Genomic DNA, 20,425 nt, shown 5'->3' with positions numbered 1-20,425 from the left:
TTAGAGATGAGGACTCACTCTGTTGCCCAGGCTAGGCCCCAACTCCTGGGCTCAAGTGATCCTCCCATCTCAGCCTACCAAAGTGCTGGGATTATAGGCAAGAGCCACCACATGCTGCCCATGTATTTATTCATCAAACATTTTCTGAGCAGCAACAATGTATGAACAACTGTTTGAGGTACCATGTTGAATATAAATATTTTTAATTATCCCTATCTCTCAACACCTTCAAATCTTAAGTTATGATATACTTTCTTTAACAAAGCAAATAAGTATGGAGCTCCTAATAAGTGCCAGATTGTGAAGAGCTTTGAGTGACAGCTTGAGAAAGTTAAAATTAATTTTGTAGGCAATGGAGTGCAACAGAAGATTTGTGAGCAAGCAAATAGCATAGTCAAAATCTTTTCATTAAGAGGGAAAGAGGGAGGGGCTCTTTAGATGGGAGAGATAAAGAGATTACTGCAATATTCAGCATGGAAGAATAGGGCTTGTCTTTGGGATTTGGATACCTGGATTCATGTTCTGCGGCAGAAAACATTTTTCCTTGTATTCAGATGAGGCTATACACTCACTCGATATAGTTGGATCCTTGGAAGGAGTTTCTTTACCTGGAGAAGATGAAATAAAAGGTCATCTTAAGAGTGTAAGGAAGTTGGAAGCAAGTTATAAGCAAGGCTGTAGTTTTTGTCAAGTGACAACTTTTTTCCAGGATTAGTGTCATAGAAGAATTCTAATTGTTATCACCATTGCCTTGTAATAATCTAAGCTATTATCAAAGAACTGTCATACATGCCATCTCAATCCAGCATCAGCCTGGGTGTGCCCATGTTATTAGAAAGCAGATCCCTATTCACATATCAAACTAAGTCTCATGGCTTAGAACACTGAAGGTGCTCAATATACATTGAGCCTACACAAGTCATCACAGATCTGACTACAGCAAGGCTTAAGGTTCAATAGGGGCAGATAATGGAAGGGCTGGAGTGGAGACAGACATTGGCATCATTAGGGAGACAATTGGGGTGTGGTTGTAACGACCCTGAAATGTATAATTGTCCCCAACTGTCCTTCTGTCTGACCATTAAATAGGGTCCTGTCAGGACTCTCTTTCTTCCCAACTCTCTGAAAAGTTACTGTCTTCACAACAGTAGAAGTGGAGTGAAAAGAAGAAAGAAGATCAAGACACAGGCTAGGGCTGGGGAGGAGGAAACTTTGATGGCAGAGAGTTGAAAAGAAAGAAGATGGTGCACCTATAAAGCATAGTGAAGCAGATACAGATGGAAATGTCAAAAACATTGCTGTAGAACATAGGTCTCCTTTATGGCATCCCAAAATACAACAAGGAAACTCAAGTCCTTCACACATTAATTTTAGTTGATGGATTCTGTCCTTTTTTCCATAAAACTGTTCAAGAACTGTACTATGGAGTCGGAATGTGAGAAGTATTACCTGGTCCTGAAAAGCAGAGTTAGAGAACCTTGGCTCAACCACTATTTGTGAGTCACTCGTTGAATTTGCTTGTAAAATTGTGCATCAGAGCCAAAGAGGCCTACCAAGTTTTGCATACTGGATCTGTGCTTCTAATGATACAGCTCAAGAATGCAACAGGGGTGGAGCAGTCACACTCACTTCTGGTTAATGTTGAACCTAAATTCTCATATTGCTGCTAATAGCCTGTGTCTCCATTCTGTGTCTATGGAGGGGGATTTTGACACCCAAGTTGAGGACCTTCCATTTCTTCACAGTGGGAGCAGTTAGCACGGTTTTGGGTGATGTACATGAAGAATGAAGTGGATTTCAGCTGGAATAGGCAGAAGCAGGGGCCTGTCAGCTCTTCATCCAGTAAATCTTGTTAGCTGTTCAGTGCTGAAAGCTAAGCAGCTTAGCTGGAAACCTGGCGGCAATGAGCTGTAGTCGAACAGGATCATTTTTCAGTTCTGCCCCAAGGAAGCAAAAGCAACTGCAGCAAAAAGGCACTGGCTTGGGAATAATGAGAAATGAGAATGAGCACAAATCAAATCTTCCCATACATGAGTTCAATGACCTTGGGTAAGACACTTCACCTGTCCACTTTGTGAGTTTTCACTTTCCCCACTTACAAATGAAGGATTGATCTAAATTAGTGCTTTTGAACCCCAGCTGCCTATTTGAATCATCTAGGTTGCCTTTTAAAAATATTGCTTCATCCCAGCTAAAAAAAAATTAAAACAATTGGACTCATGAAGAAAAAGAGTAGAATGATGGTTACCAGAGGCAGGGAAGGGTGTGTGTGTTGGGGGAAAGTAGGGATGTTAGTGGGTACAAAAATGCAGTTAGATAGAATAAATAAGATCTAGTTGTTTGATAACACAATAGGGTGACTACAGTTAACAATAATTTATTGTACATTTAAAAATAACTAAAAGAGTATAATTGGATTGTTTGTAACAAAAAGAAAGGAAAAATGTTTGAGGCGATGTGATTTACCCTGATGTGATTATTACCCATTGTATACACCTATATCAATATATCTCATGTATTCCATAAATATATACACCTAATATGTACCCACAAAAATTAAAAAGAATAAAAGAATAAAAATAAAAAATATTGCTTCATCCCTAGAGATTCAGATTTTTGTGATCCATAGTACAGCCATAGATCTTTCTTTTAATGATAACCTCTTCAAATGATTCTAATTTGAACCAGTGTTGAGAACCATATGTCTAGATTGGCGCTTCTGAAACCTTATTGTACCTATGAATCACCTATGGATATTGATAAAATGCTGATTCTGCTTCAGTATTTGAAAGCTGAGGTTCTGCATTTCTGATGTTTTCACAGGTGATACTCCTCCTGCTGCTCCCAGGACCACACTTGGAGTGGCAGCCTGCTTTCCTGGGACAGAGTTTGACTGTAGACTACAGCAAACCCACAAACATCTTCTTTATTTTTTTCTGGCCCACACAGTGAATTTTTAATTTGAACTGCTTGACATCATTTAGAAATTGAAATGTTCCACATAACCCAGATGCTTGGGTTTGTTTTGAAACGTGGAAGATCTGTAGCCCAGGTCAGCTGGGGCTGAGTGGTTGCTGTCGTTCTACAGGACATTTGTTCTCCAGCCACCATAGTCCCCACCCTATTCCGTCACTCATTTACACCCGGCCCTGGCAAGTTTGCGAGTGTATCCCTGCTGTAGAGTTCTCCGAGAAAATACAATAGCCTGACAATGAGGGCTTGTGAGGTGAGCCCACCTTGAAGAAGGGAAGTCAAGGATGGGGACCTGGCTTGGGGAAAGGGTACATAGCTTTTTAGGGATTTGTGAGGCTTAGAGCAGAAAATTGCAAGGTTTTGCAAAATGTGATATGTGAACTGTCTGTATCAGAATTTTTTAGATAATTGTTTTTAAGAAGATGTCTATGCAAAAAAACTTACAGAAAATATAGAAGAATATCTGCATGACTTGATGTTGCCAGTGATTTCCTAAACAGGATGGAAAGAATGCTACCCTCAAAAGGAACAAAGGATAAATAGTAATACATTAAAATTAGAAACTTCTATTAATCAAAAGATGCAATTAAGAGACTGAAAAGCAAGTGACAGAGTACAAGAAATATTGATCATACATATGTATAGTCATCAAATAATTCAAACATAGAATATATAAGGAATGCCAAAAATCTTTGAGAAATAGGTAGCCAGCCCACCAGGAAAATGGGCAAAAGGCTTGAATAAACTTTTCACCAAAGGCAATGTTCAAACAGCTAATAAATACATGAAAATTTGTTTCACCTCATCAGGGAAATGAAAAGTAAAACCACAGGGGAACACAACTACACAGACTGGCTAAAATGAAAAAGACAGATAAAGCCAAATGTTTGTGAGGATATAGAGCAACTAGAATACCTAGAATATACTGCAACTAGAATATACTGCAAGTGTGAGAATAAACAGAAGTTCTATCTTTGGAAAACTGACAGTGTCAGTTCAAGCTGAAAATACGCATGCACTAAGACCAAAGACAACCACTAAAATATTCAGAACAGCACTATTTATAAGAACCCAAATTTGGCCACAATTCAAATGTCAATTTACACTAGAATGAACAAGTAAATGATGTATATATAATATATAATTAAACCTTAATCCAGCAAATCGGGCACGGTGGCACATGCCTACAATCTCAGCTATTTGGGAGGCTGAGGCTAGAGGATCGTTTCAGCCCAGGAGTTCAAGCCCAGCCTCGACAACATAGCAAGCCCCATCCCCCAAAAATTAAATAAATAAATAAATCCAATACAACAATAAGAATGAATGAATTACAACTGTATAAAACAATATCGATGAGTATATTCACTTGTGAAAAGTTACCACGCTGTACACATGATTTCATGCACAATTCTGTATAAATGGTAAATTTTTTTTAATCCTCTTAAAGCCTTTACTGACCTCAACATTCTTTTTCTTTTTTAACTTTTATTTTAGGTTTTGGGGTACATGTGAAGGTTTGGTTCTTAGGTAAACTTATATCATGGAGGTTTGTTATACAGATTATTTCATCAACCAGGTATGAAGCTCAGTACCCAATAGTTATCTTTTCTGCTTCTCTCCCTCTTCCCAACCTCCACCTTCAAGTAGATCCCAGTGTCTGTTGTTTTCCTCTTTGTGTTTATAAATTCTTATCATTTAGCTTCCACTTATAAGAGCGAACACGTGGCATTTGGTTTTCTGTTCCTGCATTAGTTTGCTAAGAATAATGGCCTCCGATCCATCTATATCTCACAAAAGACATGCTCTCATTCTTTCTTATGGCTGCATGGTATTCTATGATATATACATGTTAATGGTACATTTTTATGAAAAGTTGAATTTTAAAATATTCCTGGAGCCCCTCTCTACCTACTCTACCTTGAAATATCTAGGAGTAGAGTCCTGAAGTGTGCGTTTTTAATTAGCACTTTGGGTATTTCTGATGTCTTCTAGAGCGTGAGAATACTCAAACCAATTCACCAGAGGCCTCGGAACCCATGAGCCAGAAGGGCACCTCTCTGAGAAACAATGAGGAAGCTGGAAAATTAGAATGCATTCTATAATAGGAAAAACAGCTAATAGTTACACATGGATTGTCTGTTTACAGAATTCTTTTACACATGGTGTTATATTTCAACATGAAGAAGTTTGAAAACTTGATCTGGGCCTTGAAAAAGAACCAGAGATGATTCAAGGCAACAAAAAACTGTCATATAGAATAAATTACCTTAGGAAAAAAAGTATGACTTTTATAACTGAAAGAAAATAAACCAGAAGGTCTATAGTAGTTATCGCTGAGTCATCTTAACAATCTTTTTGATACTTTCATCTACTTTCCAAATATTCTAATTTTTCTTTTTTATAGGCACATTAAAATATTATTTAACTGAAATATTAATTTTTTGAAAAATAAAAGTTTTGTATATTAAAGATGATAAACAACACAATCTGCTAACAATACAAGCTGCTGATTAATATTGTTTTAATATTAATACTTTAATCTACTATTTCAATTCCAGCTTTGTCAATTGACCCGGTAATGTCAGTAATATCCTTTTTATCATCTTTTCTTCTTCAGTATAGAACGCAGTCTAGGGTCAAGTATTACATTTAGTTGTCAAATGTCTTTAGCCTCCTTTCATTGGGAACATTTCCATATGATTTTTTATGACTTTTTTTTCTCTAATGACATTGACATTTTTGAATGATAAAGTCCCTCCTCCACCCTTCTTTTAGTTTTTCTTCAGCTTTTATTTTAAGTTCAGGGGTACATGTGCAGGTTTGTTATATAGATAAACATGTGCCATGGTGATTTGCTGCACAGATCATCCCATCACCTAGATATTCAGCTCAGCATCCATTCATTATCTATTCAAAAATATGGAACACTTTACAAATTTGCATGTCATCCTTGCACAGAGGCCATGCTAATCTTCTCTGTATCTTTCTGATTTTAGCATACGTGCTGCCAAAGAAAGCTCTCTGTTTTTCAAATATTCTGTAATCGGCATGCATTTGTTTTCTAACACTGAAGGCAGGTAGAGAAGTGGCTAAGAGCAAGTGGCAATCAGACAGTCCTGGACTCAAACCCTGGCTTCTTCATTAATCATGTGACCCATGTGAACCCAGTCTATGTAGTCTGTGTGGAGCTGACTCTCTCCCTAGCTCCAAAAGTGAGCACATAATTCAGGCATAATCCAACTGGGTTATGCAGTGCCATGGCCACATGGTCAAAGTTAAGCCAGTGAGAATTAGTTCTAGGACCCTCATCAGCACACTTAGCAAAGACATTTCTTTTCACTGCACTGGAAGCTATGAATATGACAGCCTGGAGCTGTGGTGCCCACCACAAGGAGAAAGCCTGCCTGACATTGAGTCCAACCCATAAAAACAGAGCTTAGGAAAGAGAGTTTTCTGATAACATCATCTGAACACCTTGATTTAGCAATATCTGAAGAAAAAAAAATCTAGACTTTGAATTATTAATCAATAAATTGCTTTTGAATAAGCTAGTTTTATTTTTATTACTATTGATCAGAAAAAGTTACTAAACCTCAGTTCAGAAAAACATTGAGATTTATTTGTAAACTGCCAAACTGGTATCCAAAGAGGCTGTAATATTTTGTATTTCCACTAACAGTGTGTGAGAGTTCTAGTTGCTCCACATCCTCACTAACAATTGATGTTATCAGTCTTTTTAATTTGGGCCATTCTAAGTAGGTAGGCCATTTTATCTGATTGTTTCAATGTGCATTTCGCTAATGACTTATGATGTTAATCACTTTTTCACATGCTTGTTAGTCATCCACATATTTTTTATATTGAAGTGTCCATTCCAACATTTTGCAATTGTTACTGGGTTATTTATCTTATCGCTACTGAGTTGTAAGAGCCTTTTTTTTTTTTTTAATATTCTTGTTCTGATATTACTCCCCAGTTGACAGCTTGCTTTTTATGTTCTTGGCAGATGTACATAAGTGGAAGGAAAGCAAGATAGCGTGGGAATGAGCTTTGTACACACATGGGATGGTAGAAGCCATCCGGCGCATGCTGGGGAGGTGGGTAGTTGTGGGACTAAAATGGATAAGTATGGTAGGGTCAAGATGGGGAGCACTTTAAGGCAGGCAGGGGTGTTTAGAATGGATACAGTAAGCAATGGAGAGATGTGAAATGTTCTTGAACATGGCAATGGTATAACAAAAGTGAAAATTCTACTTGGGTAACATGCGAAGGATAAGGAGAGAAAAGCACAATAGGCAGGGAGCCAGCTGAAGAGGTGCTGTGAAAATCCAGGGACGTGAGTGTGAGAATGTGGGCTGTGGCCCTGGCAATGAGAAGTGAGGGCATAGAGTGAATGAGGCTATTTAAAACAAGAAAAGAGAAGGCATCTTGACATATTGAATATGAGGGGTAAAGATGGGGAAGAGGCAAGAATTGCAGAAACTGAATGAAGGAGGGGATTTAAAAGATCACCTAGTTCCACTCTCAATTTTACTGTTGAGAAACAAAAGGCCCAGAGAGGAGTCGTGATTTTACTGAGATCGCACAGCAAGTTAGCAAGAGAGCCAGAGGCCATCTAAATCAATGGGTAGGGACCTTGCGTTCTCACTACATTAACCTGACCTCAGAATTCTAAAGTCTCGGGCCTCTGATCACGGAAACATCTCACAACAACTTGCTGAAAATGAGAATTCAACTTCATTTCTCCTCTCTCAGCCTCTCTGTGCTCCTACCCACCCACCATCATGCTCAACGTTAAAAAGAAGACTAAACAGCAAACATTTCTCTGCATGTTTTATTTTTTCCTGTACCCACATTTTTTTTTTTCTTTTTTGACTTAACAAACTTACCATCAGCAGTTTTTATGATGAAACCACTTTCTCCTTGTTGGGATGAGTAGCATGTTAGAAGTACAGCTACATCTACCCACATGAATATATCTTAGATTACAATGTTTAGCAAAAAAAAAAAAAAAAAAAAAAAAAAAAAAAAAAAAAAAAAAAGTTGCATCATGATATCATTTTGTTTAACTTTTAAAGTCTATAAAACAATTCTTCGGAATGATTGTGAGCTCATGAATATGTAGTGAAAGCACATAACCATTGAATTCATGAAAGTTATTAACTATGTGGAGAGAGAAGGGGAATGAGATTGGAAAGAGATATCCAGGGGCTGCTAAGTATGTTTGTGATGTTTTATTTCTTCAAAAAGTAAGAGAAAGAAAAAGGTAAAGTTCTGAAGATAACATGACATAATGCAAAAATTTGTTATAGCTAGATGGTGGGCTAACTATTCTAATATCCTCTGTTATCAATATGTTTTACATGCTTTACAAGGCTTTTAAAATTCAAAAGTGAAGCATCATTTACTATTGTCAGCATTCACCCTTGATCTCTTGTTATTATACTGATGATTCGCATCTATCAAAAAGGTTAAAAGGAAAGTCACAAGCACCAGTGATCAACAGAGGTGAATGTATCTCTTCCACATCTTCTGTTTAAGGGCATAAATCTGCCAAATTTTTTCAAACAGGCATTGAAAATAAGGGAGAAGTGCTAGAAGCTTTTCGATCAACAAACTTTGACATGGCTTTCTCTGTGATGCAAAGTGAGCAATTGTAGCTTATGAAACAATGGCAAGAAACAACTCATAGATAGGGTGGGGAAGTCAGAGATGATAGCAACGGATCAGAACCTATCCTCTCACCATGTGCATTCCTCCAGATTAGGGGACTTCTGTGAGCAATTGAGAGCCATCCCAGGGAACAGATGCTGTAGGCAGCGTCCACACGTAAGAATGCAGGTGCCTGGAGTAGTCAGAGTCAATGTTCATTATTGCGTCACTCCACGCAAACCAGTCTGGCAGCTGTCCAGTGCTCAGTGCTATCAAGAGCCTTCTCCTTTCCTGTGTCCATTAGCCCTGAGGACTCACTGTTTTGGTGTCTGCTCTAGCTCCCACTTAAACAGACATGAGGCAGAAGCACCCCAGGAAACATGAGCACAGACTTCTCCAGGCCAGGATGGAATTAGCAGAAACTGGTGTAAGAATGGTCCATATTAGCTAACGATAAAACAGCCTGTAGTTACCGAAGGGTTATCAAAAGCCAGACCCTGTACTAAGTCCATGAGAGTAATTATTCAATTTAATCCTCACAAAAGTTCCGTGGGATAAGTACCACCATTAGATACAGTTTACAGCCAGGAAAACTGAGGTTCAAAAAACATGAGGGACTTGTCCAAGGTCACACAACAATTAAGTTGCTCCAGGATGGGTCTCATACTTTGTCCCTTTTCTCTAGGATAAATAGGGGAATCTGGAATGGGAATATCCAGATCAACTGGACTTGGACCTACAACACCCACATCAACCTCGCTAGGGAAAGGCCCTGACACAAACAGGGAATAATATGGGGGAATGGCATGAAAAGTCTCGAGGGAGATACATAGCAGGCTGACTCTTGGTGAAAAGGTGAATCCGAGGTGCCAGTCAGTAATCAATGGCAAAAAGAAGGTGAAAGAATAAAGTAGTTGAATGATAGTGTTATTATGATTTTGACCTTTTTCAATATTGTGTTTTGTTTGTTTATTTGTTTTGAGCTGTGTAACTGTTCTACAGGAAATCTTTGGCTGAAGGACAGATGTCAACTAGAAGCAGAGCCGCTCTAGGTAAGGATGAGGGAACATGAGCAGAGCTCTCTGAGACACCTCTACACAGCAGTTTACAACCCTAAAATTGTATAGATGACCAAATGGAGGCCCAGAGAGAGAACGAGATATACTAGTCATCAAAATGCAATTAATAATGGTTAATTTTATTTTGTTCAACTAACTTTGCACCAGGCTGTTTCACCATTTCACATGTAGACTTAATCTCCACCACAGCTCTATGAAGAAGGCATTATCATGTCATAAAAGCTACAGATAAGGAAAACTGAAACACAGAGAAATTAAATAAGTTGTCAAGGCAAGTAAAAGAACCAAGATCAAATCCAGACACTTTGGCCTCAAAGACCAAGTGAGTAGCCAAGATGACACCTGCCTAACTAGAGCTAGAGGAAGTCAGATCTAGACCCCAATCTCCGACTTCCAGACCAGCGGTCCTGCATGTCTCCCTCCATGCTGTTTCTGCTCTCATGGGCCACAATGACAATAGGACTTAGTGGGAGGGACTGAAAAGTGTTTACATCTGAGAAATCTGGAGAAGCTAAATTGTGCATAGATTAAGTTGTGCCTTTTGTGCCAAGGGCATCATTTGGGGTTTGTTTGCTTATAGTTTTAGGTCCACAGGTTGCCTTTTTCTGGGAGACACTCCCTGCTGTAGGTGCCAAGGTGCCTAGATGAAGACTTCAAGCAGAGGAAGCAGAATATGGTTGTTCTGGGTTCACTTCAATGACCTCGAGTGCCTTCTACAAGCCCAGGTCATAAGACTACAGAAGAAAGTTGTCTGTCAGAAAGTAGAAAGCCCTCAGCTAGGGGATGCTCCTTAGCTCCTTCTCTCAGGAGCCATGGTGGAGCCCCAGGAAGACACACAGTTCTAACAAGGGCTAGGAATGATTGCTTGGAGCAAGGTTCCCCTATCTCCCAAGCAAGCCTCCCCCCACCAATCAACCCCCACATTTCCCCAAACCCACCACTCATCCTGATAAACACCACACAAGAGAACACAGTGCCCTACCTTGATTCTCCTCTGAAAAAAAGAAGAAGGTTGCTTCAGGGAAACCAACCAGCCTGGTTGGCCTGGAACTGACATATCCCAGCAAATTCCTCAGTCCCAGGCAAACCATAATGGCTGGTCACCCTAAGTCACTCTCCCACGACTTGACAATTTCTTAGAGCAACAACTCTCCATTTCCTCAACTTGATGCCCACACTCACACACAAATCACACTGTAATAGGTGGAGGCAGGAAACTGCCTGTTTTTCTCCAGTAACAGCAACCCTGACAAAAATAGGCTTGAATGACTAAGGCCAAGTTTATGACCACCTATAGGCCACAGAGGAACTCACTGCCTGAACTTTCTTCCTGTCCTGGGGGATCTCGGGAAGAAAGGAAGGAAGGGCTTAGTTACACCCTGGGAGTGGCAGCCAGGAGCAGTGCTGCTCAGCTTCTGACAGAGCGAACTCAAAGCCTCTTTCTTCAGGAAAAAAATAGATGCTTCCAGGCTTTACTCCCTTTTTACAGAGCCAGCATGACAAATACCCAGGGAGGAAGGAGAGGCAGCCAGAAAGCACAACCATCTCACCATCTTTGAGAGAAAAGTGTCCCCAACCCAGCAGGTCCCTGAGCCTCCACTGGACCATCCACTTTGGCCAAGCCACAGGCCAAGGGCCCCCTGGGAAACTCACCTGGGCCCCGGGTCAGACTCCGCTCCCTGGGGATGCAGAAGCAGCCACCCATGTGTATACCATCCTACCCTGGCCGAGGCCCTTGAGAACACCGGCCAGAAGAGTGCTGCAAGGGACAGCCTCCCAACGGTGTCCCTCCTCCCGCCTCCTCCCTGGCACACGAGGGACCGAGGCCTGCTCAATGCACAATGCAGCCTTTGATATCCCGGCTACAGCAGGAGGCCCAGGGAGGGTGGGAGGGGCAGCCTAGCCCAGCCTGCAGGCCCACAGCTCTTGCACTGTCAGGCCTGGAGAACAGGGCTCCTCCCTGCCTCTCAGCAGATCGCCTCATGCCTATCAGCCTGCAGCACATTCCTCGCATTCTAGGATTGAGATACACAGTTTGGTTCTTGTGGGGGCAGCCAGGGCGGGGGAGGAGGGCAGAGAACATCCCAGAGATCAAGACTGCTGTTGGCTTTCTCCCTCCCTGACTGACTTGACCCACACTGACTGGCCTGCCACCCCTTTACAGTGATCTCCACCCAGTATCTCTCTGCAAAGGCCTCCCTTGGCTCTCTGATAAAGTTGGAGCTGTGGGTGCAGCATTTCACTTCGACCTAGCAGCATCAATGAGCCAGCTCCTCACTGGTGAACACGCAAACCCCCAGCTGCTGGTGTGCAGGAAAAGAATCCAGGAGATCACCTGATGAAGCCCAGCATTTTACAGGTGAGGGGATGGAGAACCAAATACATTAAAGGATGGGGAGAGGTTGGTCAATAGGTAAAAGGTAAGAGTTACATAGGAGGAGTAAGTTCTAGTGTTCTATTGCACAGTAGGGGGACTATAATAATGTATCATATATTTCAACATAGAAGAGAGGATTTTGAATGCTCTCACCACAAAAAAAAATGATGTTTGAGATGCTGGATATGCTAATTACCTTGATTTGATCATTACACAATATATAGATACATTGAAACATCATATTCTAGCCCATAAATGTGTAGAATTATTATATGTCAATTAAAAATAAAATTAAAAAAAACACAGCAAGACTACAGGTATGCATGCAAAACTGGTCCCACCAGACTAACCTCTTTCCTGTTTCAGATAGGCAGTGGAGCAGGGGAATCCAGTTGATACTGTGGCTAAATTTCAGAAAACCTCCCATGAGATCTTGCAAAGGAGATGGAGAAAATATGGCTGAATGCCAGCAAGGCTGGACGGAAGCATGACTACTCTAACAACCAAGCTCAAAGAGCACTGCTTACCCAATGTTTCCTTCATGCCTAGAGCAAAGTGGTGAGAGGACCCTAGTGAAAGGCCCAAAGAACAGGAGGTGTGAGCCAAGAGAAGGTGGAGTCCTGCCGGGCCTGTGTTGCAGGCTATTTGGAGGCTGAACTTGAGGTCAGTATCACCAACATTTTAAGGAGGGCAGCATCCCAATCAAGTTTATATTCTGAGAGGAGCAGTTGGGTAACCAGGTGAAGAATGGCCTATGGGTCAGTCCCACCGGAGGTCAGGAGTATCCACCTCACACACCAGCCCAGCCCCAGAGGACAGGGTCTTGAGCCTGTCTCTGAAGCACCGCTGTCATCTTCATGCTTACTCATCCTGAGACACAGTTTCCAAATGTTTACTGTGGGCCAGGCTCTCACTGTATGTTATTCTATTCAAATCCTGTAACAGGCCCATAATGTAGGCATCATTTCTACTTTGTAAGTAAGGAAACAGATAAAGAGGAGTGTATAACTTGTCCACCTCCCTCCCTTCTCCCACCATTTATGAATGTCAGAGTCAAGACTGAGCCAGGTCTAGTTGATTCCACAGCCCAGAAGGATCACGTTTCTGATACATGGGATACATTGTGGGTTCTCCCATGACTGCTAGGACACACGATGAGAAAGGCCCAGGAAGGAGTGAAATCTCTGCAGCCAGCTAACCATTCACGCAAAGCCCCTGGGCTTTGATATAAACAGGTAGGCAGATATGCAGCAATTGTAACATCCAGCAGAGAGATGAGAGCTGGGGCGGGGAGTAGAGTGCAGGAGGGATGGGGTCTCTGATCACATTGCCACCGGGCAGGATGTTTTCTCTGTGCAGGTCTATTTAAAGTATCTACTTCCCAGTTTCTCATGTGTTTTCCTTACCGAAGCACAGTGTTTTTGAGTATGAATTAGAATGTTTTCTTGGGCCCACAATGAAAGGACAAGAGTTTCTTTAGAAAACAACCACTTAGGCCGGGCGCGGTGGCTCAAGCCTGTAATCCCAGCACTTTGGGAGGCCGAGACGGGCGGATCACGAGGTCAGGAGATCGAGACCATCCTGGCTAACACGGTGAAACCCCATCTCTACCAAAAAATACAAAAATCTAGCCGGGCGAGGTGGCGGGCGCCTGTAGTCCCCGCTACTCGGGAGGCTGAGGCAGGAGAATGGCGGGAACCCGGGAGGCAGAGCTTGCAGTGAGCTGAGATCCGGCCACTGCACTCCAGCCTGGACGACAGAGCAAGACTCCGTCTCAAAAAAAAAAAAAAGAAAAGAAAAGAAAACAACCACTTAAAACTGGGATGCGCATGAAAATCAGACAGTGACGAGAAGTCCCATGTTCTAACTTACACATGCTGACAGATGTGCAGACTTATCATTGCTCCTTCACTGGTCTGCACACCACTCCTACACAGGTACAACAACAATCAGACTATAAATGATCAAAACCAACTACTGAAAGGATCCCTGGCCATCTTAGAGGTCATCTAAGGACTTCAGCTTTTACTCTGAATGAGGTAAGAGCCAATGGAGGACACTAAAAAGAAGAGTAACATGCATGACTTCTGGTTTTAAAGGCTCAGCCTGGCTTACAGGCTATAGATGGAACTCCAGATATGCAGCAATTGTAACATCCAGCAGAGAGATGATAATGGATTGGACCAAAGTGCTACTGGTAGAGGTGATGAAAAGAGTTTAGGTATTAGACATATTTTGAAATAAGGGTGCATTAGTCAAGGTACTCCAGAGAAACAGAACCAATAAAAGTTGATAAAGATAAAGAAAGAGGAAAAAAAATTAACTAATTAGCTCCTGTGAGGGTTGGCAAATCTGAAATCCACAGGGCAGGCCAACAGGCTGGAGACTCAAGTAAGAGTTGCTATTGCAGTCTTTAGACCAAATTCCACAGAGCAGCAGACTAGGATAGAAGCTCACACAAGTTTTCCATGTTGCAGTCAAGAATTCTTGAGAAGAATTTCTTCTTTTTCAGGAAACTTCGGTCTTTGGTCTTAAGGCCTTCAACTGATTGGAAGGCCCCCAATCAGTTGGTGGGAAGACCCACACACATTATAGAGGGTAATCTGCTTTGTTCACTGTCTACTGATGTCAATGTTAATCACATATTTTTTAAAAAAATACCTTCAACATCTATTTTGTTCTTTGGTCAAACAACTGGGCACCATGACCTAGGCAAGTGAACACATGAAATTAACAATCACAGAGAGCCATGAGGATGTATGGATATATAGAATGGATGAGAGGGAAAAAATATATACTCTAGAGGTGTTCTGATTTTTTTTTTACCTGAACAACTGAAATAATTTAATACTTATTGAAATGTTAAATGCTAGGAGAAAAGAAGCTTTGTGAATTGAAAACAGGAGTTTGGTTTTGTATATGTGATATTTAATAGTCCTTTAGTACATCCAAGCAAATGTAGACAATGTAATCTGGAGTTCATGCAGAAGTTAAAAGCTGAAGGTAAGTATTTGGGAGTTGTCACTGTGCAGAGGGTATGTAAAGTTAGAAGACCAAATAAGATCTCTTAAGGGAGAAAGTGGAGGATAGAATACAGAGGATAAATCAAGAAACAGCCCTACAAACACGTTAATTTTTATATGAATAAGAAAGGAGTAGAAACCAGCAAAAGCGATAGAGAAAGAGTGGCCAGTGAGAGGATATGCACCAAGAGCATAAGATGGTACAGAATTCAAATGAAGAAAGTATAGGAAGAGCACCTGCAAGAGCAGAAAGTGATTAACTATGTCAAATGCTGCTAGGAAGTGAGATGTGCACAGAGAATTTACCACTGGACATCTTGGTAGAGCAGTGGAGATAAAAGCTAGATTGGGAAAGCTTCAAGAGTATATAGTAAAAAAAAAAAAAAACAGTGGAGCTCCAACCCACCTTCAACTCACCACCATCACCATCATTGCCATCATTATGGAATACCTCTTGTTTCCTTAATATTTGCTTGGTGTTCAGGGGTTACAAGCTCATATGTCTACAAGAGCCAGGCAACTGATGGAAATGAGTGAGCTGGCCAGGAAACAAGTGGCAGCTGATCCCACTGTAATTGCCTGATGGATTCTTTCTGCCTGCTGCACAGACAAAGCCAGTTCACTGAGACTGGTATTGCAGCAAAGAAAACCTTTCATTAATGTGAGGCCAGCCATGCAGAACAACCAGGGTTATCGCTCCAGTCAATCTCCCCGAAGACTCAGAGTTTAGGGTTTTTCAAGGATAGTTTGGTGGGCAGGGTGGGAAGGGGTGGGTGCTGCTGATTGTTTGTGGATGCAATCACAGGAATGTAGAAAATAGTCCTCATGCACTGAGTTTGTTTCTAGATGGAAAACACAGGACAGGTGAAGTTATGAGTCTGGGTGGTGTCAGTCAGTTGCAAGAATGTAAAAGTCCGAAAGACATCTCAAAAGACCAATTTTAGGTTCTACAATAGTGGTGTTACCTACAGAAGCAATTGGGGAAGTCACAAATCTTGTGACCTCTGACCACATGACTCCTGAGCAATAAGGAATTATAGAAACTATACCTACATTTTAGCAGAATTCACGTCCCTCCCATAATCTTAATCTTAGGGCTTTTCATTAGTCTTACAAAGGCAGTTTCAGCCCCCAAACAACAAGGGAATTCGTTTTAGGGAGGGACTGTTATCATCCTTGCTTCAAAGCTAAACTATAAACTAAATTCCTCATATGGTTAGCTTGGCCTACACCTAGGGATGAGCAAAGACAGCCAGCCTGTGAGGCTAGAAGCAAGACGAAATCAGTCACATTCAACTTCTCTCACTGTCATAATCTTCGCAAAAGCAGTTTCACTGGCGTCAAGGTTGGGGCAACAACAGGGAGAGGTGTACCTGTGGGGCATGGAGGGCACTGCTCTGTCTAAGAAGAAACCCCTGCTAGGCTTTGGGCAATGAGGAACATGGTGCAAGACAGGTCTGTGTAACCAGACATTCTCATTTGTCATGGAAACCAAAAATCCAGATTTGTAAGTGAGGCTTCCTAATATTTAAATGTTTATAAGTTATAGGAGGCTAAGGCAGGAGAATTACTTGAAACCAGGAGTCCAAGACCAGCCTGGGCAACATATAAATACCCTATCTCTAAGAAAATGTTAAAAGTAAATAAATAAATAAATAAATAAATGTTTATAAATTATTTCCAAATATCTTTCAAAGCACTACATGGGCCAATACCTCAGGGCAGACAAACTTGCCTGCAGACAAAATCCAACCCAAGGGCCACCCACCAATTTGCCATTTCAGACATAAAATTGAACTGTTTCCTTAGAAAATGTGTAATCTACTTGGAGCAATCATAAGTTAGGTACTATAATTCCAGGGAAAAACTGAACATATCCCATTATCAGTTGAACTGTGTCCCCCTGAAAAAGATAGATTGAAGTCCTCCCCCTCTGAATCTGACTTTATTCAGAAATAGACTTGTGGTAGATATAGTTATTTAAGATGAGGTTATACTAGAGTAGGGCGGGTCCCTAATCCAATATGATCTTATAAAAAACGTACTTATAAAAAAAAAACCTGTGGGCCAGGCACAGTGGCTCACGTCTCTAATCCCAGCACTTTGGGAGGCCGAGGCAGGCGGATTACGAGGTCAGGGGATCAAGACCATCCTGGCTAACACGGCAAAACCCCGTCTCTACTAAAAATACAAAAAAAGTTAGCTGGGCATGGTGGCAGGGACCTGCAGTCCCAGTTGCTCAGGAGGCTGAGGCAGGAGAATGGCGTGAACCTGGGAGGCGGAGCTTGCAGTGAGCTGAGATCGCACCACTGCACTCCAGCCTGGGTAACAGAGCAAGATTCCATCTTAAGGCAGGCTTAAGGCAAATCAGCAAGTATGATGAGGCACTCCAGGGCTAGAAATAAAAAGGCCACCAATCCTTGGCCACCATAACAACCTTAGGCCTGAAAGCACAAGAGGAGGGGTAGCTAGTGGAATCTAGCAAGAGCTTGCTGCAGCCAGGGCCCGAGGCCAGTGGCTGTGTCTTTGATAGAGGAACATAGCCATGGCCTAGCCAAGGTCATGAATGGAAAGGGGCCAGCAGAATAAATACTCCATTCTCTCACCTTCCATCTTCCCATGACTGAATATAACTGGAAGCCAAAGAGTAAGAGAGCTTTGGGGGCACAGCACAGGGTAGAGAAGAATACAGAGTGGGTTCCAAAGGATGACTGAAGATTGGCCAGCACAGGGAGATTTGCAGGAGATGAAGTCAGAGAGGTAACAGGGGCCTGGGTATGCAGAGCTTGCTAGATCATTTTAAGGATGGTGGCTTTCATCTGAGTGAAATGGCAACCACTGGAGAATTTTCGGTGGAAGAGTGATATGACTTATGATTTGAAAGAATCACTCCAGCTGCTGTGTTGAGAATAGACTGCGTGGAAAAGGACTAGAGTGAAGCAAGGAGACTGGCAGGAGGCTATTGCAGTAATGCAAGCAAAAGTGTGTCTGGACCAGGGAGTCAGCCTAAAGGAAAACAAAACTGAGGCAAACTTAATATAAGTAGAGAGTTTATTTGAGCCAAGTTTGAGGACTGCAACCCAGAATTGTAGATTCAAGTTGCCCTGAATATGAGCTGGGATTAGCAACAATTACAGGTGGGTTTTTAAATGAAAAGAAGCAGCAGTTCCTAAGTTATTTACCAAAAATTTACATTAAAATAACATAAGCTATTGATTGGCTATACATTGTTATTAAATTCCAGGAAAATGAAGATTATGGGTGAGGCAGCTAGTCAGGAATAAAATGCCTTTAATAATGGACCCAGGGCGTGGGTGCAGGAGACATTACTGAAGTCCCACACTCATGTCTCTGAGCCTGATAAATTTTGCATATCTCTCACAGCTCAGATTGTCCTGAGCTATTTTTCTTTTCTTAAAAATAGTGTTAAACTAAATTTGGCCTAAGGATGCCTCCATATTTGATTTCTTATGTTACAAATTATAACTTAATTTAGTACATAAACTAACTGAAACTAACTTGGGTGTATACTTTTCTAACAAAAAGCTGAGTCTCAGCCAATCACAGCAGCAGAGCTTCAGTCAATTAAAGGTGGCCAACTGATCAAACCATGATCAAATAAGGCAAATACTGAGCTGTAACCAATCAAGCAGCCCCTGTACCTCACTTCTGTTTTTTGTCCGTAAATGCTGCCTGCTCAAGTTGCAGCCTGGAGCTCTCTGAAACTGTTCCTGTTCTGCTGGGGGTGGGCAAGGGTGGGGGTGCCCAATTTGTGAATCATTCCTTGCTCAATTAAATGCTGTTAAGTTTAATTTTTCTAAAGGTTTTTTCTTTTAACAGTAGAAGCAGTGGAGGTGATGAGAAGTGGTGAGAGTCTGGTTTATTTTGTAGGTTGAGGCAGAATTAACTGTTGCATGAGATGTGGAGTATGAGAGAAGGCCTGAGCACCTAGAAGGATTGGGGGTGCCATGAACTGACAGAGGTTGTGTAATAGTGTGATATAAGAAGAAATACATGGTGGGCATGGTGGCTCATGCCTGTAATCTCAGCACCTTGGCCACCAATGCGGGACCATTGCTTGAGCTCAGGAGTTCGAGACCAACCTGGTCAATATAGTGAGACCTCATCTCAAAAAAAAAAAAAAGAAGAAGAAGAAGAGGAAATACATATTTGGTCTCTGCCCCTGGTTGTTGAGACAGAGCTCCTGAAACTTTTATGATTTCCTAAGTGACAAGATCACCTGAGGCAGAGCTCCTAAATCCTTTGGAATTTCCTGGAGGACAGGAGCATCTTTTGTTCTAAAGGTCACTCTTGGTGGATTCCTTAATAGCCTCATGATGGGGGCTGGTAGCCGGGGGAATTCACCATGTGATTACATTAGAACTTTCAAGCCCCCCTGCCCTGACCTCTGGGGAAGAGAGGGGGTGCTAAAGATGAGCTCATCACCAATGGTCAATGATTTCATCAGTCATGCTACATAATGAAGTCTCTATAAAACCCCAAAAGGACAGGGTTCAGAGAGCTTCCTGGCTGGTGAATCAGTAGAGCTGCTGGGAGGGTGGCGCACCTGCAGAGGGCGTGGCACTCTATGCCCCTTCCCACATACCTTACATTATGCCTCTCTTCCATCTGGGATTCATCCACATCCTTTGTAATGTCTTTTATAATAAATGGATAAATGTAAGTCAGGTATTAGTCTGAGTTCGGTGGGATGCTCTAACAAATTAATCAAACACAAAGAAGGGATCATGGCAACCCTTAATTTACAGCTAACTGGTCAGAAGTACAGATCACAACCAGGGACTTGTGACTGACACCTGAAGTGGAGCGCAATTTTGTGGGACTGGGCTCCTAAACTGTGAGATCTGACACTATCTTTAGGTAGATAGTGTCATAACTGAACTGTATTATAGGACACCCAGTTGGTGTCTGCTGGAGAATTGCTTGGTATGTGAGGGGAAAAAAAGATACATTTTGGTGAGAAGCAATAAAATATTCTATACGCTGTGTTGAGTGTTGTATCGTGTGTGACAGTAGGAATAACAGCTTGTTTTTCCTATTGTTACAATTGGCACTGGATCTATTTCATATGGGGGTCAGGAGGAGGCCTGCCAGGAGAGCAGGCTTGGCTGAGTGGGCAGGTGAGGCGGAACTGTTCACAAGTCTGGTGTTTAGGGGAAAGATCTCTATGGAAAATACAAACTTGGGAATCACCAGTAAATAGATATATATTTGGTATGAAAATGAAGTTAGCACTTCTCAATGGGAAAAGCAAAGTTTTCTAGAGGAGGTGGCATGTGATTGGGGACCTTGAAGGATGG

General features: G+C 41.8%; 1 protein-coding gene, 1 long non-coding RNA gene and 1 other non-coding gene across 3 annotated transcripts in view; 1 reads left to right on the top strand and 2 right to left on the bottom strand.

The window, feature by feature from the left end:
- Positions 1 to 11,511, bottom strand: part of SH3TC2 (SH3 domain and tetratricopeptide repeats 2) — a 62,182-nt gene extending 50,671 nt beyond the window's left edge. Inside the window, exons 1-2 of the mRNA XM_010386842.2 lie at positions 11,358 to 11,511; positions 510 to 608 (exon numbers count right to left, since the gene is read on the bottom strand). Coding sequence (XP_010385144.1) covers positions 510 to 608; positions 11,358 to 11,409 — 151 coding nt within the window. The 5' untranslated portion in view covers positions 11,410 to 11,511. The remainder of the gene's footprint in view (positions 1 to 509; positions 609 to 11,357) is intronic.
- LOC115896601 lies at positions 5,887 to 5,993 on the bottom strand. The gene has a single exon (XR_004056520.1). It is a non-coding gene; the product is annotated as a U6 spliceosomal RNA (small nuclear RNA).
- A 192-nt stretch (positions 11,512 to 11,703) lies between the features above and the next one.
- LOC104680762 overlaps positions 11,704 to 20,425 on the top strand; it is a 43,656-nt gene continuing 34,934 nt past the window's right edge. Inside the window, exons 1-2 of the long non-coding RNA XR_750498.1 lie at positions 11,704 to 12,063; positions 12,631 to 12,744. This is a non-coding gene — a long non-coding RNA (uncharacterized LOC104680762). The remainder of the gene's footprint in view (positions 12,064 to 12,630; positions 12,745 to 20,425) is intronic.

Source organism: Rhinopithecus roxellana, chromosome 3 (genome assembly GCF_007565055.1).
Source record: "Rhinopithecus roxellana isolate Shanxi Qingling chromosome 3, ASM756505v1, whole genome shotgun sequence".
NCBI classification, from domain to species: Eukaryota; Metazoa; Chordata; class Mammalia; order Primates; family Cercopithecidae; genus Rhinopithecus; species Rhinopithecus roxellana.
This window is presented reverse-complemented; position numbering and strand designations above follow the sequence as displayed.